We start from the raw sequence: 24,271 nt of genomic DNA, 5'->3' as shown, positions 1-24,271 counted from the left end.
ACAGTTAAAATCTGTTGAGATAAAAGACTGGATCTGATGTCACTGATTTTACTTCTGAAGTGGTCTGCAAAGTCCTCACAAAGGGCATTGGTTGTTGTCTTAGGTGATCTGTTAAAATTACTGTTTGTTAAAATATCAATTGTGGAGAAGAGGAATTTGGGATTGTTTTTATTGTCAGAGATTAGTTTTTTGAAGTGGGAAATTCTTGCCTGTTTGACTGTGTTATTGTAGGTTTTGAGATGTTGATGCAATATTTCATAGTGGACTGTTAGGTTTGATTTTCTCCATCTTCTTTCAGCACTCCTGCAGTATCTTTTCAGTTGTTTGATTGCCTGATTTCTCCATGGGGGTGTAGGTTTTGTTCTAATTGTTTTGATTAAAAGTGGAGCCACTGAGTCCAGCATTGACTTGAGTTTGCTGTTAAAATTGTCTACAATAAAATCACAGGGTGCTGGTAAAATCTCTGCAGGAGTGCTCTGTAAAATCTGGATAAAATTTGCAGCCACTTCAGAAGTTAGGTAGCGTTTCCTCACCGTTCTCACCGGGGCCTCCTGTTGGTTAAAACTGGTGATGTTAAAAAACACACAAAAGTGGTTGGACACAGCCAGATCCACAACAGAGGACACACCCACGGACAGGCCATAGATTATGACCAGGTCCAGGGTGCGCCCTCTGCTGTGGGTCGGCTGCTTGATATGTTGTGTAAAATCCAAACAGTTTAAGAGGTTTAAAAATTCTCTGGATACTGGGTCAGAGGTGTTGTCAATGTGTAGATTAAAATCACCAGTTATTAAAATCCTGTTGTAGGTGGAGTAAATGATTGATAATAATTCAGAGAAATCACTGATAAAAGAAATGGAGTACTGGGGTGGTCTGTAAACCGTTATGCAAAGGATAGGAGGGCTGCTAAAAACAAAGGCATGATGCTCAAATGACGTGTAACTGCTAAAAGAAACTTCATTTGAGGACATTGTGGTTTATGTTACTGATGCAGTTCCGCCTCCTCTTTTACCTCCCCTAATAGAATATAAAAAGTTAAAATTTGGTGGGGAAGCCTCAGTGAGAACAACAGGTGCGTCGGTGCCAAGCCATGTCTCTGTAAGGAGAATACTGTCTAGGTTATTGTCTAAAATTAAATCATTTATGATAAAAGATTTGTTTAAAAGGGAGCGCACGTTCAGCACTGCCATTTTAATGTTTGTGCTGAACGTGCGCTCTTCATGACTTTTCAAATGGATGTTAAAAACACGGTTAGGTCTAAAAACATTCTTGGGTTTCAACTTTCTAAGTGTAATGATAGTTTTTATGGTGTGAATGTCCTGTGTTTCCGGTTGCAGAGAAGGTGCTACTGAGGGAGAAGTGTGTGTTGGTGCAATGTGTAGTGGAGGATGGTGGAGGTGGGTGAGCAGTGAGTCAGCAGGTGGCTGTGGTGCAAGATCGGACGGTCAGGTCAATGTTGACTGATAAAAGCTGTGATCCCTCCTGGTTTGGGTGGAGACCGTCCCGTTTAAAAAGGTGGGGTCTATTTAAAAAAGCTATAAAATTGTCCACAAAAGGGATACTTTTGGACAAGCAGTATCCCTTCAGCCACAGGTGCAGCTGACGAAGGCGGCTGGTGGTGACGTCACCATAACGAGGTGGGGGAACCAGGCCGGAAATAATTAGCCGCTTCCCCGTGTCCAGCAGGCGGTCCACCAGGGAGATTAAGTCCTGCTTGAGGACCTCTGACTGCTGGTTCCTGAGGTCGTTGATACCGGCCTCCAGGACCAGTGTGGAGGCCGAGCTGTGCCGTGCAGTCAGCTGGAGGGCGGAGGATGCAACCTCACTGACACGGGCACCAGGGTGGCAGAAGGTGCGGCCATTGTGCACTTCCATGTGCCTGACCATGGAGGTCCTGATCACTAGCACAGAGGGGGTGTGCTGCTCCCGAGTGCGCGCCTCCGACTGCCTGGAGGTACGACGGTGACGGGATGGAGCCCGATGTTTGTGGCGCCGGGCTGCAGTTCCTCCTGACCGGGATGGAGGGGAGGGGTCAGGCTGGACGAGCAGACGCCGATTCCTGGACTGGTGAAAGCCACGGCCAGCTGGATGTAGGCCTACAGGTTCCACAGGCGAGCTGGACGAGAGGATGTTTTGAATACATATTGTGTTGTAGTATAATGTTTTGTGAGAAAAAATAAATCCCACTGCCGTGAAGTTAACACCAGCACAATGTGCGTCTCCTCTATTTTTACCAGTTTTAATCACAGTGCCGGCAAGACAGAGGATCTGCCGCCCCCCCCCCGATCCTCAGGTTAGGGAGGCAACATCCTCATTTGCTGTGTGTATGAGAGATAGAGAGGTGCTGAACCTTGCAGTGTGGCTGTGGCGGGAAATAATCAACAATAAATAATCCACATATTAGAAAGAAACATGTCTCCTGTGTGACCTCTCCGTAGCTAATAAGGTAAGGCTCCACCAATGTATGTTTAGGTTGGTCATAATGGTGATACTTGGAGAGCTCAATTTTTTATCAGATGGAACACAGTGTAAAAAGTTTGAGAACCACTGCTCTAAATAACCATAGTAATTTTGTCAATGCAAGGAGCCAGTGCACCGATTTGGAAATCAATTCATCTGCTGAGTTTACTTCACCAGTGTTTCTGACCACGAGTAGCTACGACTGGGGGTGGTTTTCAGGGGCAGATTTAGTGTTATAGTGGCCCCAGGCTTTACTTTTCACACTTTCTCTTACTGGAAATATTGGCAGTGGTAGAAAAGTAGGCCTACTCAAAACTTTTTTATGGGTAAAAGTATTAATCTAATTAATATAACAGTAAAAGTCCCGCACCAAATTTTTAAAGTGCAGACTGAAAGAGAGGCATTATCAGCACAGTGTACGTACATTTTCTTAACATCTGTTAAAGGTGGAGTTTACTACTCTGTTGGGATCAACATATTAGGCCTCACCAAGGGGCAGTGAATATGTTGTGAACATAAATTTTAGGGCGTCACACAGAGGCTCCAATTATGTTGTAAATTGGCTATCGGAAATAATTAATAATTATTATTAATAATTAATAATCATATTGAATAATGTGACTTAATTAACATTAAATCACCTTGTGGGGCACCATTCCCGTAAAGGGAAAATGATAGCCAGTTAACCCTATGGATCCTAGGCGTTTTTGGGGTATTTTTACTGCCTTTAGTTTTAAGCTCATATCACAGTCATTGTAAAGGCTACATACACATGCTATATCTTGTTTTTTTTCAGGAAAATCTGGGCTAACCAGATTTGCCATCATTCCATGTCCTTCTATGTGCCTGTATTTTATATTAATTTTTATATCAATGAAAAAAACAAATCCGTGTGACTAAATTCTTACATTTTTACATGTATCTCACCATAGCAAGTTGGAAAAAGACATATTCTGCCATATCTGAAGAGGGGAGACTCTCTGGAATCTGGCAATATAAGAACCATGATGCTGGGACATTCTGCCACTTCACAGCTGTCCAAAACATGTGGTTTGTGCCAGGCGGACATGATTGCCAGTATTTTTTCATTATTGCAAGAAATTCCATTGACTCATTCACAAGTCAAAAATGTGTTTTATCTGAAAGAAACATGCAATATTTACATCTAAGATCATAGAAAAATAGTCAACCAAGTGCAATGATGTCCTCCAAGATAATATTTGTTTTTCAGTTTCAGTTATATACTGGGGGAACATTTTGGGCATTGGTGGGGGGGGGCACGTGTCCCCCTCAATGTGTATGGTGACTACGGCCCTGTCAGCATGCATTAGGCTGCAGTTGTCTGGGTGCGCAAAGGTGAAGTGGCTGGTCTTGTCATACAAAGTTTGATGGAGTGTCAACTGGACAATATGGAGATATTTGCATCTTGAAAGCCGAACTACAAATGTGGATAGACAGGGAGAAACACACGCAAGCCTAAGACGTGGTAAGATACGATATTCCTCACTATATGAAGTGACTGATAACAAGATCTGTATAATGGATTGTAAAGAATTTCGTCAGGTTTTTATTTTGTGGACAATCAATCTGTATTTATAGCGTGATGGGATGATAGTACAATGATGTGTGTGGTATTCCTGGAAAGCTCTGCTCCTGCGCTTTTATGTGATATGCGTGGCATTTCTGTGCGTTCGCGAGTAATCCATCCAAGAGTAATGTGTGTGCAAAGCTGTATGAAAGCTCTGTTATACATCATTTTAGTGTAACTTTATCATTTTTTTTCGCTGTGAAAACATTGGATTACCGACAAGTGCTTGGCCTTCTCGGAAAGGCTACAGTTCCGCTCTTTCACGTGATATGCGTGGCTTCTCGCTAGGACGCACGGTCGCGGAGAAAATCCACAGAGAAGAACAGGTGTGAATTTGGACGCACTATGCGTCATTCGTGCCCATAGGGTTAAAGATATCAGTCTCATAAAATACGCTAAACTATCAATTTGTAGTTTTTATTAATAATTAAATAATTGACAATAACCAAAATTAATAGTAAAGACTGAAGGATTTCGGAGTTCTTGACCCAGCAGAGGTTGATTGTTCATTCACTCTTGTGCAACATTAAACAGACAGCAGGTATGATTGCAAAGAATTATATTTATTCACAAAGTAGCAAAGCAAAACCAAAACACACAAATTCTAACTAACTATATACAAGCTTGATGTGTGTGTGTGTGTGTGTGTGTGTGCGCGCAAGAGAGAGAGAGAGAAAGACAAAGGCGGGTGTAGTGATCAAAGAGCCGTTTGGCCTACAAAACAAAATGGCTGACAACAGAGAACTACAAGATGGCCGAATCAAAGGCTTCAGATCGGGGGAGGTGTTTGTCTGACTGTGTGGTCAGGACAAAGACAAAGGAAAAGAAGCAGGAACTTTGAGATGCCTGTTTGGGTGTAGCTCTGTTGAAAGCCTATTTGTTAATGAGTCTATGTCAATGTGATTTGTGTTGCAAACAGTCTGGATTAGTGCAGAGATTCCTCTAGTTGTGTGCAAGAATCTGTTTGTGAACAGTACTAGCAAATGAAACACTTAACTTTGGCAAAGCCAACCAATCAATGACCTTACTGCAAACAATCACAACAATAACTCAATGATAGCATTAAATCACATACAATAAGTTAAACAGTCTTGCTTAGCCTGTGATAAAGCTATGCCCAGTTGTTACGTTACCAATCCTTGAGTGGATGAAAGAAAGAGTCACTTGGTGGTGTGCTTCTTCGTTAGCTGGCGGAAGAAGGCCAGAAAGAGCTGTGGTTCCAGATGCAGTCTTTGCTGTGTCCTTGTTCCAAAGGTTCTGATCCGAGGAAGCCAGTCACTCGGGGTCCTTGCAGAGTTAGACGCTGGGTGCTAACTCACTTACTTCCTTGTTGCTGGAAAGCTAGTTGCAAACCTTGTGCTTGCACCTCTAACTTTCTGGTTCAGGATAGAGAGTCTGTGATCAATTGCCCCACCTTTGATGGTCCTTGCCATGAACCATCAATTGCCCCACCTTTGATGGTTCATGGCAAGGAGCAAGGGTCTGAGCATCTGGGCTAGTCCAGGCCCAGCCAGAAAGAGGTGTAGGCTGCTCCGCAGTTCCTGAGTAAGAGAGGGGACTGTCTGAAGGGAGCAGACCTTCTACAGATGCCGTTGACGTCACAGAGTCACATGTCACTGCAAAAGTCCTGTCCAATCAAGTTGTGAGACTTGTGTCTCACTGAGGTGTGAGGTGGGAGATCCTGGAGATGGGTGTCAAATAGCTGTCTTTGTTTGGAGATCAAAGAGCATGCAGAGAAGGAAGCCTTTAAATGACCAGTTTAGATTTTACCAAATGACAAATCATCTGTGGTCCTGTGAATCCCAACAACTGTAATATAATGCTGGACAGTTTATTGAATAATAATGCATCATATTTGAATTGTTTTATTTTGTGGGTAAAATCTTAATCTGCAATGTAACCAGTAATATGTCTCTGTCAGGTAAATGTAGTGGTCCTATGTTTTCCTCTGAAGTAGAATTAGAAGTAGAAGTACACTGTCAGTAAGCAGTATACTGTCAATAAAACAAAGTCTGGGGGTCATATGCTGTGTCCACATATTATTTTTTTTCTGAGGGCTTCACTTTTCAGTTATTCCCAATGAGGTGAGGTCATATGTGGCATTTGAAACAGGAGAAAAGCCTTCCTAGTTGTCTGAATGGACATCCTTTTCCTCATCACTCAACTGATGTAGAGGAACCACACGAGCCACAGGAACAATATATGACTTGTCGGTGACAGTGATGGAAGCAGCTCTTATGCATCCATCAGGGTGCACTTGAATGGTCTTTCTACCCAGCCAGAGGATGGAGAGGAGCCAGTCAGAATGAGCTTTAAAGGAATGAAAGCAGAAGGGTTATTTTAGGTTGAAACAAAGGGTTTATTACTATAATTGAAACCTCAAACCATTTTGTTAATGGATTTAAAAAATAACTCAAATAAAGGGGAGATTCAATGTCCAGTTGCATTTTTTTTTCTCAGTATCGTAGATGAGCAAATGTACATGGTATAATAACCATCAACTTTTATACCATGGTATACCTTGAAACCAGTATATCGCTACAACCCTAGTAGGGATCAAGATGTTATCAGTATAACCCCATTCCTGTTGTAAAAGTACTTATGTCAGGGGGCTCAGGATTTAAACTAAAATTTACCTGTCCACAGAAATTTGATTTCTACAGCTCCAGGTTATGGGGTTCAGCAGACGCTTCCAGGTGCCTCTCTGATGCTGTGTAATATTTGTATGTGAAGCCAGAAACTGCTGTTCAAAGAATTGACTGACAGGCTTAAAAGCTGTAACTTAAGAGAATCCTGATTAACAAACTTACTATATCCAACCAGGATTTTGATTCTGACATGCAGTAAACCTCTGCTAATTAATGCAATTTGATAAAAACTGAATCAGTGAGGAAATTAAGCAGGCCCCTGGCTGGGATGGGACACAGTATTTCTGCCAGAGTCACAGTGAGGATGAGGATGTATTGAGTAGCAGGATCATACCTGTGTGGTTAAAGTTCCTGACTGAGTGGGACACAGTCTGAGTGAAAACCAGAGCCTGTCTCCTCCCTTTCCTGAACACACACTGTGGGATATGACAGACATCCATCTGCTGTCTGCTGCCTGTCATCCTGGAGTGGAGATTTGTCATGGAATAATAGGGGAGAAATGCCTAACTGCAGGAAAACAACAGAAATCATTTGATGGCAAGTTCTGTTACAGTGTCAATGATGTCAATGATGAGTTCTACTGCAGTGAACATATTGATACAGCTGTACTTACCTTTCTGTAAAAGTCTCTTCCTGGTAAAGATATAGAGGTGAGGGTGACTTTATCACCACTTTGTCTAATCTCTCTGACAATGTTCTCATGCTCCATAGACTCAACAGGTTTCCCATTGACAGCTAGCAGCAGGTCTCCATCCTCCATCTGTGCCCCCTCAGCTGGACTTCCCACATCCACCTCCCTCAGCACATGAACTGGATCACAGCAGGATTGGAAAGGAAAAAGCACACATGCAGAGAGACTTCAAATCACCTGATTATTATTGAGAGAAAGGTTACAAAATGGGTTTGAGTAAACTTTCTTGTACATGGGGCTAGAAACACACAGGTCTTTAAGTTGCTAAGGTCATTATTGGCTGATTTCTTATCATTAAGGGTTACATAAAAGCCTTTGAAACATAATTTAGACTATGATAAAATGCAATGTCCTGGCTACTTTGACATAAATTTAACTTGGTCCTAAAGTAAGATTTAATTAGCCATAGCAACCTCAATGTGTAAAGTCTGATTATGCTAGCCCAGTATGATAGCCACTGTTTGTCAAAGACTTTGGTGAATTAAACATTTTGCATTGACATTTTAATGTAGTTTAATTGTAATAAATAAATAAATAATTTATTTAGAATGTTGTTGTTGTTGTTTCCATGTTGCATTTCTTTTTTCAGATTTTTTTTTTTCAGGTTGAAGTTTTTAAAATTTGACTTTTTTTATGTGCAAAAATAACTGCTGACAATCTGGGAAACAAATAGTTGCAGTTTTCATTTGTTTATTGTGAATTAGGATTTTAAAATATCACTCATACAACTAAAATAGAACCTGATCTCTATCACATCAAGTTGACTACAGCCACATCTCTAGCTGTATTTAGAAGTGGAGCTCCAGGCAATACTCTAGCCATACTCTTTGAAAGGAAAATGACATAAGCAGCTGTTGCCCTGGTTACCCAGTGTCCTGGACAGAGATACAGGTGGAGAATTGGCATGTCAGCCATTAGGAATTAGGAACAGGGGGACAGCATTTTTCAAATTGGGCCCCTCATCCATACAAACATCAGAATTGATAAAAAATGTAAGTAAAATCCCTCCAAAATACCCCATTACGGCACCAAGACTATGAAAAAGACCATAGACCCACATCTGACCCCTGCAGTTAATGTGAAAATGGACAGTCATAAGTGATTTATTAGATGAGAGAAAAGGTACAGCAACCAGGGAGAATGTCTTCCACAGTACAGGGACCCTCTCCGGACTCAGGCTCAGGTTAAAGATGTGCTGTGCTCCACATGGCTGATGCTGCTGGGACCTGCAGCTTTACTCAGGAGGAGTCCACTCAGATCACTTCTCACCTGCTCTGCTGAGGAGGCTGGTGTGCTGTGTGTAGAATTGTTGGGAAGAGCTGTATGGTATTCTTGGAGACAGGAGGGTTAAAGGAATTCCCCTCATCCCCCAAAACAGATTTGAATAGCAAGTCCCCCACCTTTCCTCTTGCCACTCTCCCTGTGATTGCTGTCTGCCAATATAGTCTTGAATCCTCCTCAAGTCCTTGGGGATTTCGGTTTACTCCCTTGCTTGTACTCTTGGTTGAAGCAACAACAACAGACCTTTGTTGTAAATGAAGGTGCTGTCAGCAACTTCTTGTTGGGCAAAGAGGGACATGTGGTTTAAAACAAGGGTCCCTACAACAGACAAAATGGTGAAAACTTTTCATCTCATTGGACTTCAACTGGACAAAAACAGAGCTAAAAAAAAAACACACAAAAAAGACCCAGAAAAAACAGAGCAACTGTTGCTGGCTGCCACTCACACAGCACAAGATCCAGAAGATCACCAACTAGATGATCATCATGAAATTTGGTAGCTCGGAGTAACTGGCAGTGGTGGGAAGTGAGGGCGGTTACAATAATGTAACCCTAGTTCTATTAACACAGCTGGAGTCCTCTACTGGATTCTATGGGTAATAGTCTCCTCCAGTTAGGGGCATGCGATGGCTTACTGAAGTCTGCATAAACATAGCCAGCCAATTAGGACATGCCTACCCAAGTAAGTGAGAAGCCCATAGTATACAGGGCATCATGACAGTCCCTCCAGGATTTTTCAGGCATTTTTTGTGATTTTTGAGGCCTGAAATCCTTGATTTCATGGCAGCTTCTCTAAAAAAATTGCGATGCATGTTGTAATATTTTCAGTTGTTTTTGCTATCATGTTAAGAGTAAATTAATAACAATAATTAATAAATAATTTTAATTTCTAAATTACAATTACATAACACAGTAACTGTTGGAGTTTTTTAACTTTACAAACTATAAAGTGTCAGCCTGCCAGTGGCCCACCGGGCTCTCCCTCACCTGACAGTGAAGCTGCGAGACGCAAGGTGGTCTCTCTCTCATCTGATGCTACTTGCCTTATCTGTAATGGTGCTTAATCTTACTGTCAATCACTGTCTTTACAATCAGGTAGGCCTGTTTCATACTTGTGGACCTCGCTGTTGCCTGCTAAATCTTCCTGACTGGCTCTGACATATTAAAAAAAAAAAAAAAAGAAAAACTTTAGACTAGCAAGTTTTTTTTGTAATATTTGTTTTATTTTACACCAATATTGGTTCTAAAAATGCACCATATCACGATGTCAGTTCAGTCAATCAATTTTATTTATAAAGCCCAATATCACAAATCACAATTTGCCTCACAGGGCTTTACAGCATATGACATCCCTCTGTCCTTAGGGCCCTCACAGCGGATAAGGAAAAACTCCCCCAAAAAATCCCTTAAAATTGGATCTTTGAAGAAAACAGATTTTCAAGTTTCCTGTAGGGTCCCTATAAAATGCTCTGATGGCCCCATGAACCTATTAGGAATATATCCTTCTAAAACCTTCTTGTGAAAATTAATTTTGATCTAAAGCTTAAAAAAGTGGACAGAATTCTCCAGGCTTGGAGAGGTAAATATCTCTCTATTTATGGAAAAATTACTGTACTTAATTCACTGATACTTTCACAATTTACTTATCTTTTGCAGGTTCTGCCTTCTCCTGGTGCAACTTTTTTAAAAACTTTTGAAAAAAGAATTTTTAATTTCATTTGGAGCCGTAAAACTGACAAAATTAAACGTAATTATTTGTATAATACGCGTGAGAATGGAGACCTGGGATTAAAGTCTTTCAGCACTTGATTTTACTTTAAAAGCTGCATGGATACAAAAATTATATAATAATCATGAATGGTTTTCATCCAAGCTATTTCTAGCTCAGTGCGGTCCATCGATTGGAAAATTACATCCATTCTTTCAATTATGGTTTTTCAGTTAAAAATTTTCTATAAAATATTAGCAACAAGAAAGATGCTTAAAATATGGAGAATAACAGATGACAATACATGTAGATTTTGTGGAGATGAGGAGGAAGACATTATGCATTTATTTTGGTATTGTCCAGACGTTGCTCTCTTTTGGTATCAGCTGGCAGTTTGGTTATCCGAGCAAGGACTTGTTTTATCATTATCCCCCATTAATATTATTTGGGGTTTTCAAGAAGAACAAAATATGCTGTTAAATACTATTGTGGTGCTCAGAAAAAGCCTTCATATTTAAAACTCAAAAAAGGATTATTTTAAGAAATTTTATAATGTACCTTAAACATCATTATTTGCTAACAAAGATTATGTTGAAAACTAAGGGAAACAGTGCGGATATAAAGAGATGGGACGTCTTGGCAATATCAAAAACTTGGGATGAAAATTTAATATAGCCTAGTTTAATGAACTTTTTAGCTGCTATAGAGCAAACTTTTTTGAGTTAAAAGACATACATTTTTGGTTCATGTATCAAAGATGAGAGGTATGCACATATTTTTATGTGTAACTGTATGTGTTGTTTTGTTGTAGTTATGTGTTGTTGGGTATGTGTTGTTTTGTTTTGTTCTAAATTGTTGGATATGTGTGGTTTTATTGTAAGTTTATGTTGTAAGGATATGTATTGTCTTTGTTGAAGTTTTATGTTGTTAAATAAAAAAAATTAAACAAACAAACAAACAAAAAAAGCAAATAGCCGTAAAATCATCCTAATATGTCACAGAGACTATGGAATAATGTTAATATAACATACTGATCTCACCGACAACAATAGTACAGCCAGAATATTCGCATTTAAAAAAAAAATTTACGGTCTGCAAATCATGTTTATGTTTTGAATTTGTGTTTTGGCCTGTTGCGCCACCCACTGCCGTCTACCAGTCACGGCAGTCAGTAGAGTCTCAGCATTCGGGTTGCCAGTAGTTACGACTGAGCTACAATGGCTGTCGGAGTGACAAAACCCAAACAACCTTGAAGAATTTGAAATCGGATGTCGAAGTGGCTACTCTTCTACCCGACAGGTAAGCTTTAGCCAAAGTTGGCTAACTAGCATCATAGCTAGACGGGGATGGACATTTGGAATACTTTCAACTGTTATTCATTTTTGATCATACATTGTAGCCCATGTGAAGGTGGGTCATCGACTCGACTGATTTTTTTTGAGAAACAATTGTTAGCAGCACGGCAAGCAGCATTAGCAGTGTCCCGGTACATAGAATTAGCAGCCGGCTCCTTCTCCGCTGTATCCCGGCAGCAGCGTTAGCAGCAGAGAAGCCGGACTTGCTCGAACGGGGGGCGGTCACAACTCGCGGCAGTATTTTGAATTTGAGTGCAGTAACCGTTTTGGCCACATTCTTACATATGGCGCCTTTAAATCACCTTGTGGGGCACCATTCCCAAAAGTGAAAAATGATAGCCAGTTAATCATAAAATTCACTTAACTATCAATTTGGAATTTTGAGTAATAATTACAGTAATAACCATAACCAAATTTACCTTATTAATAATAATGGCTGAAGGACTTAGGAGTTCTTGACATAGCAGAGGTTGACTATTCATTCACTCTAGTGCAATGATAAACAGATAGCGAGTATGATTCCAAAAGTATTTATTTATAAAGTAAGCAAAGCAAACAAAACACACAAATCCTACCTAACTAACTACACACAAGCATGGATGTGTATAAGTATGTGTGTCTGTGTGTGTATGCGAGAGAGAGACAAAAGATGTATGTGTGAAACAATGGCCATCTGGCCTACAAACAAGATGGCTGACAACAGAGAACTACAATTTGGCCAAATCAAAGATTGCTTCAGACCAGGGGAGGTTTTGCCTGACCGTGTGGTCAGTCAGAACAAAGTGTTTCTCAAAGTCAAGGAAGGATCCTCAAATGGCCGAATTTCAAGGAGGTTATGTCATCGAACCCCTGCCGAAGGACTGTTTCAATGTCATGGATCCTTCCGAATTTCACCGAGGACTGAGTCCTTCTTTCAGTGAAATTGCAAGGATGCATGAATGTATCCTCTGTGGGTATGAAGTCCCCACAATGCTTTGCACACGATTTGCTGTAAGTGCAGACAGGGCCTCTTCAATAAAACTTGCGCCAGCGGAGCTCAGCAGGATTTAGATAAATATGCCATTTATTTGGATTAATGTTTCCAGGAGTTTTTAATCATACAAGCGTGAAAAAAATACTGACAGAAACCTCATAATTTACACTTTGCAATGTGTCCACTGCCGAATAATGATTTTTAAAATAACGTGATTTTGATAAAACATTAAAGTTTTTAAATGAATCATTTTCAGCAGTGACAGAACACTAGGTGTCCACCTCCCCTCCTCCCCTCACTATTCACATGATAATGACATGATAATTGCTTTCATTCAGTCAGCTTCAATTAGGGTATTTTTCGGGGGAATCGTGGTGAGAACAGCCACAGTTAGTATATTCTTAAGGGCAAAGCATCACTCATTTGTTTTGAGGTGAACATATTTCAGAAGATTACACAGCAGTGTAATGTACAGGCAGCAGGTCAGCTGTTTCAGAGCAGCGCGACTCATCAGATCTGTTCATATTATTGTAGCAGAGTGTGTGGTAATATGCACTTTAAATGCAAAATATGGAACACTTTGTATCACAGTGTGATTCTGTGCGTGAGTCTGTGTATATACTGTTATTGATAATTGAGAACTTTTTTCAGCTGTTGTCTTTACTTCATTACTTCACTTACTCTTGAGTATGATCCAGAAATATATTCTCCCTAAAATCACATGACTCTGAAAATACTGGTTGCATTTGCTTAAAATTGTGCAACAACATGTGCCAAAATTATCACAGTACACTGAAACCCCCTCAGTCTGCTGAAGGTTAATGGCATTCACTTGGGGACACTGGTTAGCCTGTTCCAATGTGTGTTCACTGAATGCTAGGAAAGGACTCTTGCCTTGGCCGTGCAAGGATCCTTGACTTTGAGAAACACCCAAAGACAAAGGAGATGAGACAGAAACTTTGAGTCTCCTCTTTGGGTGAAGCTCTGTTGAAAGCCAAGCTGTGAATGAGCATGTGTGTATGCGATATGTCTTGCAAAAGGGTCTGGATTAGTACAGAGGATGTTCAATTGCATGCAAGACTCTTTCTCTGAAAAGCATTAGCAAACTAACGTCACTTAGCTTTGGTGAAACCAACTAACCATTGACATAACGACAACAAAAATCACAACAATAGCTCAGTGAACAGCATTAAATCAAAACCGACAAAGTTAAACAGTCATGCTTAGCCTGTACAACTGTAATAATGCTATGCCCAGTTGTTACATTACTAATACTTGAATGGATGGAGGGAAAAGTTACTTTGTGGTGTGCTGCTTTTGTTAGCTGGCAGATGGAGGCTGGAAAGAGCTGTGGTTCCAGAAGCATTCTTTGTTGTGTCCTTGTTCCAAAGGTGCAGATCCGAGGAGACACTCAGTGTTCTTGCAGAATTGGACATTGGGGTGCTAACTCAACTTGGTTCTCCTTGTTGTTGGAAATTTAGTTGCAAACCTTGTGTTTGGCACACTAACTTGTCTGATCTTCAGGTCATCCAGGGCTTAGCAGGCCCTCCTGTGTAACGTCCTGCCTCTGCAGAGGTTTAGGAGCAGTGAGCCCATTAGCTGCTCAGGGAAAAGAGAGCATGAGAATGATGGAGAGCTGAACTTCTCCTTTAGAAATGGCTGCCCTTTGTTTGAAAAACAAAGAACATGCAGTGTCAGCCACAACTCCAGATGGCAAGACCCAGAGGAAAACCTTTCACAGGTCCACTTTAGATCTGTACAAATGACAAATCATCTATGGTCCAGTGAATCCGGCAAAGATAGGTGATACCTTTGCTTGATTTTTTTTCCTTAAGTAATTCTAGATTATTCCATAATGGTGTATATTTACAAGGTGGTTGTGTTAAGTATATGATTTTGTGGGCTTTCCACCAAGCTATCAGAGCTGTAGCGAGAGTACATTTTTCGTGGAAGTGCTCATAAATAGCAGGGTTGAGATATCAAAGTAGTTCTTTGCTTTGTTGTTGTTGAATATCTAGCTAGAGATAGTAGTAAGTACAGTAAGATTAGTAGATCCAGCCATCTCTATGGGTTTGTGGGGGTTGAAACACAAGTGTACCAGTTCTGACAGCATGGGGGGAATGTGAACTCCTGGGTATCTTATGGTGCCTGTGCAGAGAGGGATAGGTGATAGAGTTGATTATATAGCAGGGCTGCCAGAATTCAGCTCTTTTGGAGAGTGGTAACAGGTTTGATTTGGAGTAGTTAATGGAGAATTTTGAGATTTTGTCAATTTTATATTTAGGTTCTTGGTTTCTTGTGAGATTTGTGGGTACAGTAAGTTAGTGAAAGATTTCATCTGCATTTAAACTTATTTTATGGTTTACTCTGGTGGATTGGACAGTTAGAGGGTGAGAGCTGAATGGAAGGGTAAATTTTTTTATTGGGTTTCATTATGACTGTAGTGCTCACAGTGTTCATATGTGGTAGGTTTACCAGTTTTTATCAGTTCTTGTGTCATTCTTAAAACGAAGTGTTATAATTTGCCAAAAATGTCTGAAGTAAGTTTATAATGTTGAGGTCTGGTTCACTGTCTGCTGTATATTTATGATAGAATTTCTAAAATGTGTTTTTTATGTCTGATGATTTTAGGACCTTCCTGGCTGAGTGTTTATAGGTGGAATGATGTTTTTATATCTTTTGTTAAAGTTGATTTACTTATATTGGTCATGTTTTGCTTGATTTAAAACTGTTTTTATTTTTATTTGTTATGTCAGATTGTTATGATTGTTCAATATTTTCTTATCTTCAGACAAAAAGTGTAGGAGATGTTCCTCTTACCTGCTTGACAGTTTTGACTGTGACTCCAGTCTTCCTCAGAAGTGTCATCAGACGTGTTGCTGACTCCACTTTAGAAACAAGCCCAAAAAACTGCAACCCGCGACTACCAATATTTGTAACACTTTACAAAAAAACAAGCCCAAAGTGGCGGCTAATAAGCAGACCTGGCAACCCAGCTTGTGTGCTTGTGAATACCCGCTGTTACTCTCCCTAAGCCAATCATTATCACTTATGTGGTTGTCTCTCCCTCCCTTCCCTCTCACCTGCCAGACATTTCTCATGGTAAAAGAGATGATTGAGGAAGAATCATCATTTGTTTTCCGTGGGTGTTTTTATGAGAATGTGGGTCTTTCAGGTCAGTCTGAGGAGTGCAAATGGTTTGCATGTCATGCAGTGCGAGACTCGCGCTGGTTTGCTCTTGGTCTTATAATCCGATCTTAACCCCTCAAAGTCTTGGTCTTGTCACAATATCAATACACTCTGTACTTGGTCAGACTTGGTCTCGATTTAGGTGGTCTTGACTACAACACTGCACTTTCTTCCTCTGAAGAGGTAGAGAATTTTTTCACCTGGTGGGTATTTGGGTGGGGGACTTTTCTCACCATCAGATTGTTACTCTGTGTCAGTATTATTTCAGTGTTGAATGAATTATTCCAATAAAAAATGATCACAAAAAAGGATTCTAGGATTTTGCAAGAAAGGTGATGCCAGTGAGTCAACAGACTCAACAAACTGATCCGCAAGGCCAGTGATGTTGTGGGAACGGAGTGTGATGGTGATGGTGGTGTCAGAGAGGAGGATGCTGTCTAAGCTAAGAACTATCTTGGACAATGTCTCACACCCACTCCACCATGTGCTGGTCAGGCACAAGAGTACTTTCAGTGGGAGACTCATACCACCAAGATGTACCACTGAGTGCCACAGGAAATCATTCCTGCCTTTGGCCATCAAACTGTACAATGGTGGTGGTGATAAACAATTTCAATTCAAAACTTTGAACATCAACAGGTCCTGAGTTAATGGTGCAGCATAAGTTTCCCAACCAATATAGCGAGGCTAGACAAAGCCCCTTTTGTGACATTGAAAACTCTGGCTTTAGGCTTAACATACCTCACTGACCCATGAATCTGCCTTAGGTTGCTTTGACTGCACGTGGGGTCAGTATATATTACAACCCCTGGACACTCTGTAGCGTGCCACCCCATTCACCTGCCTCAGCCCACTTAGATTTACTGGTGTGGTTTATTTCTGAGGACTTTCAGTCCTACAATATTTTGATCATATTCTAATAGAGTTTTGTAAAAAAAGCAAAGAAAAAAAAAAAGCAATATTTTTATAGTTCCAGTTTGGATCTCTATAATCATTTTTAATCATTAACTGGTTTGTTTTTTTTATTCCAGCAGTAACTTTTAGGGTCTTTTACTCTAATCTTCTCTTTCATTCAATCATTCAACATAGATCTCCGTGTGGCAGAGATCACTTTCAGTGATGAACTGATTTTTATTTAGCTTTTTTTTTGCAGTGCACTCAACAACCTGTAAAATGGAATCAAAGGAGCATTACTTCTGTGTGCTTAACCTTTTCATTTTAATAACCTTGGAGACATCATTTATTTCCCTGTTTATGATCTTCATTTTGTCCTCTTGTATGAATATGGTTTGATAAGATTGCTGTAGAATAAGTAAATGAATACTGCTGACTGACAGGTACATGTGATAAATCATGATAATGCTGCAAGAAACATAGTGACATAGTGACACATAGTGACACCTGAGTCCTGTACTACGAAGCCAGTTCAACTTACCCGGGATATCTTTTTGTTATCTGGTTTGACTAACTCTAATACTGGCCATCTGGATAACTGGTACTACAAAGCTGGTTATCAACTAGTTCGTCAACTCTGGGTTATCATATCCTGCCACATGCGTGTTCATGTGAAAGAGGCGGGGTAATTAATTACAGGCAACATCATCACAACCACGATTGAAGTAGGCTGCTTCACAGGCCCGGACTGGCCCACTAGAGAACCGGGGAGTTCCCCGGTGGCCTGGCCCACAAGTGGTCTGCTCTGGCCTGTCTGTCTTTTTTGGCCGAGAGCCCGCCTATGGAGCTACATTAGGGTCAAATGTTTTGTACTTAAATAAAATTTGAAACTGAAAATTCATGCGTTGATCTTGAATTTTGAAAAATACAACAATGTATTCAAAATAAAAATAAGTATATGAAATGTTTTTTTCAGGTTCAATATAATTTTGATTCACTTTGGTAATTCTTCTGAATGAATAATTTATTTTCACTTTTCACTTCCATATATATTTTAACATTTGAGGTCTTATTTTTTTCAGTTGCATGTTTTATCTTTTCAGATTCAGATCTTATTTTTTACAGTTTCAAATCTTATTTTTTCAGTTTCAAATCTTTTTTTCACTTTCAGATCTTTTTTTTTTCCAGTTTCAAATCTGTTTTTTGAGTTTCAGACTTTTGACCCTGATGTGGCATGGGGGGCATGGTATCAGCTGAGAGGGGTGTGGAATCATGAGTGACAGTGCCTTCAGGCAATGTAGGAACTAAAAAAATTCTGACTCAACGCTTATATACACCATATTCATGTGACTGGCAGTGTAAAAATTGATGCCAGTGACAAACTTCCATTTAGAAATCTGTTTTAGACAGTACTGAGCACCAATAGAGCGATAAGTTATGTCAGATTTTGCAGTTCAACAGCCACATTTTAAGTGCTGATATGTCCGATTTCCACATAGCACTGTGAACGCAGTGTAGTGTCCACTTCCCTTGCGATGATGGCGTCTGGTCGGTCAGATCAATCTGCTGGAGCCCATACATCCAGCACACAGGTGAGAAATGTTAACTAAGTTTTGGGAAACCATAACAAATATTAAGGGGTTGTTTTTGTAACAACATACTTTTTTTTGTGACATCTTTTAAGTGGCGAATTTGTCAGAGCTGGAAAATGTGATTGTCCACAGCTCCATCATCACGGCCCTGTTGATGCTTCCTCATCCAGTAAACGTGTCTCCTGGATGAAACCTTTGAGCTTGGGGAAAAGGAAACAATCCTAAAACACCTCCCTACTCACCTGACCTGGCTCCAGGTGATTTTTGTGGCACCAGGTGAGTAGGGAGGTGTTTTAGGATTGTTTCCTTTTCCCCAAGCTCAAAGGTTTCATCCAGGGGACACGTCTGGATGTGGAAGTATCAACAGGGCCGTGACAATGGAGCTGTGAAAATGTAGGTTATGTTGTCACAAAAACGACCCCTTAATACTTGTTATGATTTCCCAAAGCTTAGTTAACTCACCTGTGTGCTGGATGTATGGGCTCCAGCAGATTGACCCGACCGACTGGATGCCATCATCGCAAGCAAAACGGACACTACGCTGCGTTCACAGTGCTATGTGGAAATCGGACATATCAGCACTTAAAATGTGGCTGTTGATCTGCAAAATCTGGCATAATTTATCGCTCTTATACTGCAATTGGTGCTCAGTATTGTCTAAAACAGATTTCTAAATGGAAGTTTGTCACTGGCATCAATTTTTACACTGCCAGTCACATGAATATGGTGTATGTAAGTGTTGAGTCAGAATTTTTTTAGTTCCTACGTTGCCTGAAGGCACTGTCACTCATGATTCCACACCCCTCTCAGTTGATGCCACGCCCCCCACACCACATCAGGGTCAAAAGTCTGAAACTCAAAAAACAGATTTGAAACTGAAAAAAAAAAAGATCTGAAAGTGAAAAAAGATTTGAAACTGAAAAAATAAGATTTGAAACTGTAAAAAATAAGATCTGAATCTGAAAAGATAAAACATGCAACTGAAAAAAATAAGAAAAAATAGAAAGTAATGTTAAAATATATATGGAAGTGAAAAGTAAAAATAAATTATTCATTCAAAAGAATTACCAAAGTGAATCAAAATTATATTTAACCTGAAAAAATGTTTCATATACTTATTTTCATTTTGAATACATTGTTGTATTTTTCAAAATTCAAGATCAACACATGAATTTTCAGTTTCAAATTTTATTTTTTCAAGTACAAAACATTTGACCCTAATGTAGCTCCATACCCACCCGCTGTCAGAAGTGATAGGTGCTTGTCAGCATTTGTCGCAACAATTGGTCAAAAAGTCTTTTTTTTGTAGATTCAAGACGTGATTAGTTTGTTTCACTTTCCGCCCCGCCCGCCCCCAAATCAGCGTGCCTGTAAACTGAAAGCAGCTTGGTTGTGGAGAGTCAGGTGGAACAGAGAGCAGAGGGTGTGTACATGTGCCTGTGTGTGCAGACTAGCGCTGTTACAATGGACCAACCACAGGTGGGTTGCAGCGAAGGCTGAAACAGTTTGGGGACCCCTCTTAAGGATAGGCTCTTATCTGTCTAAGTTCAAAAGTTTTCAATATCTATCTAATGTTACTGAAATAAGATCAGATAGGTTGAAGTTGCTGCTGACTTATATTTTTACTTGTTTTACTGTTGCATTGAATATGAATGTTGCCATATTGATTATGATAAGCTGACATCAAAATGATTTCCTGACAAAATAATACAATCATGTTGTTTAGTTCAGCATAATTCCCATTCATATAGGAGTCCTGGTTTATTGAGGGGCACATTTGGTGAGGGTAGGGAAGAGAAAAGCACTGGACTGGAGGACTATGAGTAGGGTTGCTGTTACAGTTGTGTTTAATAGAGTTGTTGGGCTCTAGTTTCCCGGCACGGCGCAGGGTGGCGCAGGGTGGCGAACCCCGCGCAGAGCTAGTTTCGAGCAGTGCAACCCGAGGCGCGCTCAGTTTGGTAGTTTGGCAGACCAAGGTGTGCTGAGATGGGTGTGGCGGTGCAGCAGGGGGAGGTGTCGACAGATCCAGCTTGGCGCAGTGACAGTTTCGTGCCAAAAGGCTTCGCCAAAGGTGCGCTAAAAGCTCGCCAGCTGAAACCAGGTCTACTGTCAGCGCAGGGGGAGCGCAGCCGGTGTAAGCCTAAGTTTGGCTGACCGGCGGACAGTGCGCAATGCAATGCAATAAATACCCAAAAAAACCACTATTCAATGCAACTATCTGCAATCAGCACATAAATATATCTCTGTATCGACTGTCCCGTCACATTTGATGTCAGATCAAAGGGGACTGGCACCGTTTGGCACGTTTGGCACGCGTAATGGAAACCCAACCTGATTTAATTAACACAGCTGCAAACTAATGAGTTCACTTCCCTCTCAGCCAACCACAACAGCCACAGCATCAGATAGGGAGTATATATTCAGCATCTGTCATCTTAGAAAAGTAAAAAAAAAAGAAACAGAGTGAGACTGCGAGAGAGAAAGAGAGAGCGCACATGCGCACGAGAGAAACGCAACATTAATTTACAATTGTGGTGACCTCCTCCCAGGCTACCTTTGCATCATCAGTCCGTGGAGGTCTGCTCGCAGTTCCGTATATTCGGACACTGCGAGCAGACCTCCCGGACCAAAACATCAGTTTCCTCCTGGGATAAGTTTGGCCGTCTGGCGCTGCTGCTCTCTTCTGCCATGGCGAATTGAGTAAACTCTCATTACGCCTTCGTGTGGCACATTTAAGGGTGAGTAGAGGGGCTCATTTGATTGCTGTGATGTGAAATGGGCTGTGTAAAACCCACTCCATGCTTTCTTTCCTCCCTCTTTCCGACTTGCGCCGGTAAGAGGGACGGAGGTGGGATAGAGGAGTAGCTGCGCCAGGGCGCACGGTGTGCCAAACTTACAAAATCCGCCTGGCCACACCCAGTTGGTGAAGCGCAGGTGCGCTGCGCCTCCGCCGCGCCCGCTCTGCGAAACTAGAGACCGTTGTGTGACTGTTAGTCTGGAATAATGAGCTTTGGTGATTACTTAGCCCATATGTGTGTCTGTGTGCACATGCACTTGTGTGAGCATGTAATGTGTGGATTGTAGGGGTGGGGGAAATTTCCGATTCTTAGATGCATTGCAATTCGGACGTGGACGAATCTGAATCGATTCACAAACGTCCAAATTTCGATTATTTAAATCTGTTAATTAGAGTAATACAGAAGGTTCTAAATAATGCGGAACTAAGAAGCGCGGTACGTGTCATCTCCGGGACACTTTGGGATGCGCACCTGGAGCAGACACGCCGACACGCGCACAGAGGAAAACAAACATGGCTGACCGCTACCCACCTCGCTGTGAGAGCTGAACAGCTTCTTCTAATTTAAAAGCAGATGTGTGGAAATACTTCGGCTTCTACAACTTTGACGGCGGAAGCGAACTGGACAAGAGCCACGTTATATAAGCTGTGTCGTGCTAAAATAAAATACTTTGGCAACACAACAAACATGAGAAGCCATGTAACTTGATTCCACCTGACGGAGGAGTCAGGGAGACGGCAGGCTGTTGTTGCTGCGGCAACTAGTGGCGCTACCGACCAGAGAACAATCGAGGAAGCAATTACAAAGCTGCCACCCTCATCAGAAAGGCGAAGCGAATTACGAAGGCCATCGTGGCATTTATTGCCAAGGATTTGCGTCCTTATTCTGTCGTGGAAAATCAGGGATTTCGAGCACTGCTGCATACACTGGAGCCCAGATACACCATCCCATCCCGACGCTATTTCACCGACACTCTACCATCAAACCAAAACAGAAGTCATGGCCTCACTGTTGAAGGCAGGTAGGAATGCAGTTACATGTGATGCGTGGACGTCTGTCGCCACCGAATCATTTGTTACTCTAACTGCGCATTTTATCTTGTGATTTAAGATACCTGTTGTTACCTTTGGTTCCGTACAACAAAGTTGTAACTTTCCAGTTTGCAAGCATTTCCATTTATATGTTTAATAAAATATAATGGAAATGAATTCAACTCTTTCTTATTACAAATGCACTGTTTTTAAAAATTGCAAGTGTTGAATGCTTATTCAGTGAGACAAAAAGAAATGTGTGTTGTGAAAAAGTGCATCAATATACATAAATTAAAGATGCATCAATAATCATTTTATAATCGAATTGTAGCCCCTGAATCGTAATCATAATCGAATCGTGAGGTGCCCAAAGATTCCCACCCCTAGTGGATTGGGTGGCCTGGGTGGATGTATGACTCCCAGCCTGAATTTTTGTCCCAGTCCGGCCCTGCTGCTTCATATCATGTGAGATGAAATGGGACCAAAGGAGCCTGCTACTACAACACAGTAAAATATTAATAGCATGGATGTAAACAATATTCTGTAGTCTTATAACAGAAAATGTAGAAATGCTGAAAATACTATCCAAAAAGACACCATCGGGCCAGTCTTAAATTATATGTAGGTATCACTAGGCTTTATGTGACAGAGACAGAGAATATGAGAGTATTTTTTGCTACTTAGTCTACTTAGTTGCATGATGATGAATATGTCACATAAAACACTTTTAAGTAATGCCAAACTGTTTCTGCAATGAAAGTAAAGGGTGGAAAAGTATCTTACTTAAAGAATGATGAGGTCTATCAGATCAAAATGTTACATTTATAATAACAGAAGCCAATTAACAGTGTGTGGATTATTTTTAAAAAATAAATATTTTTTTTTACCTAGTTCTTATCACACAGGTGTCTCATGTTATTCTGAGTTGCAGTGACGGGAATCAGAGTGTAAAATGGCAACACTTTCAGTTATCACTGTGGACTAAAATAAATTTTTCATAAATTAAAATAGTGCTAAAATCATACGTTTAGTGTTGTTAACTATTTCTGTGTTTGTTAAAAGCTCTGTTTTAAAACAAATAGATCCCTGCAACAATAAAATGACCTACAATTGCTACTGACCTCTAACAAAAATTTTTTTTTTTCTTTCTTTCTTTTTTTTTTTTTTAACAGAGACTCCAGACTTTTGTCCATAGATACTCTTTTCTTCAGTGATCTGATAAGTCAGTGGTCAGGGTGTTGACAGGCTGTGATCCAATACCCTAAAGTTAATCTACTCCGGAGCAGGTTAGCTGTTCAGCATACAATGCCACGGTGATTTATCACGGTAAAAAGAGAACCAGCTTTGTAGTACTGAAAACCCAGACTTAACCCTGAAGTTACCTCGCTAACTCCAAATCCTGCTTCATAGTACAGGCCTCTGTTCAAACTTGTCAATGCAACAAACACTCAAACACCTCTTTTACTGTTCTCGTCAGTGACATGTCCACAATTGGTGGAGCAGACAGAAGTATTGATATGCAATGAGCTGATTAGGGTGTGTTTACATCTATTTATGGCTAACTCTGGCAGTGGAAATTGGATGAATGCCACCCAGTTCTGCAATGACTGAGATCTGTACAAGAGAACCATATGTACTTGAGGCTTTGTAAACCTGATGAAGAGAATGTGTATGGCTATTTCTTTTTTTGGTTGTCTACACAGTTTTGTGCATCGGACTCAGAAACTTCAATCAGATTTGAAAAGCGGCCAACACGAAACTAGTGCTAATTTTTTTACTATTTTTTTTTTTACTTGGTATCAACATAATATTGCAGTATATATTGAGACACATAGCGTGACAAAATGGAAATGTTTAGTTGTTGTGGACAGATATGGTTCTAAGGATTTGAAATTATGCTTTTGTTATCTCAGTTCTTCACTACCTTTGTGTAATCTGAACTACATGTTATATCAGGTTTACATGGCAGCCTTTGTCTTTATAAAATGGTGAGGTGGCTGTTTGAGTTCAGTATGTATATGTATGTATGTGTATGATTGTTGTCATGTGTCCAGCAGTGTATA

General features: G+C 40.6%; 1 protein-coding gene across 6 annotated transcripts in view; it reads right to left on the bottom strand.

The window, feature by feature from the left end:
- Positions 1–4,590: 4,590 nt before the first annotated feature.
- The window catches only part of LOC117259087 (Na(+)/H(+) exchange regulatory cofactor NHE-RF3-like), a 267,423-nt gene continuing 247,742 nt past the window's right edge, over positions 4,591–24,271 (bottom strand). For 4 of the 6 annotated variants that reach the window (XM_078166828.1, XM_078166826.1, XM_078166830.1 and 1 more), the window contains 3 exons: positions 7,310–7,506; positions 7,031–7,203; positions 4,591–6,358 (listed from right to left, as the gene is read on the bottom strand). In XM_078166828.1, the coding sequence (XP_078022954.1) occupies positions 7,039–7,203; positions 7,310–7,506 (362 nt within the window). In that variant the 3' untranslated portion in view covers positions 4,591–6,358; positions 7,031–7,038. The remainder of the gene's footprint in view (positions 6,359–7,030; positions 7,204–7,309; positions 7,507–24,271) is intronic. The other 2 variants (XM_078166827.1, XM_078166829.1) reach the window with 2 other exon arrangements.

The sequence above is a fragment of the Epinephelus lanceolatus genome, chromosome 4, assembly GCF_041903045.1.
Source record: "Epinephelus lanceolatus isolate andai-2023 chromosome 4, ASM4190304v1, whole genome shotgun sequence".
In the NCBI taxonomy this organism is placed as follows: domain Eukaryota; kingdom Metazoa; phylum Chordata; class Actinopteri; order Perciformes; family Serranidae; genus Epinephelus; species Epinephelus lanceolatus.
This window is presented reverse-complemented; position numbering and strand designations above follow the sequence as displayed.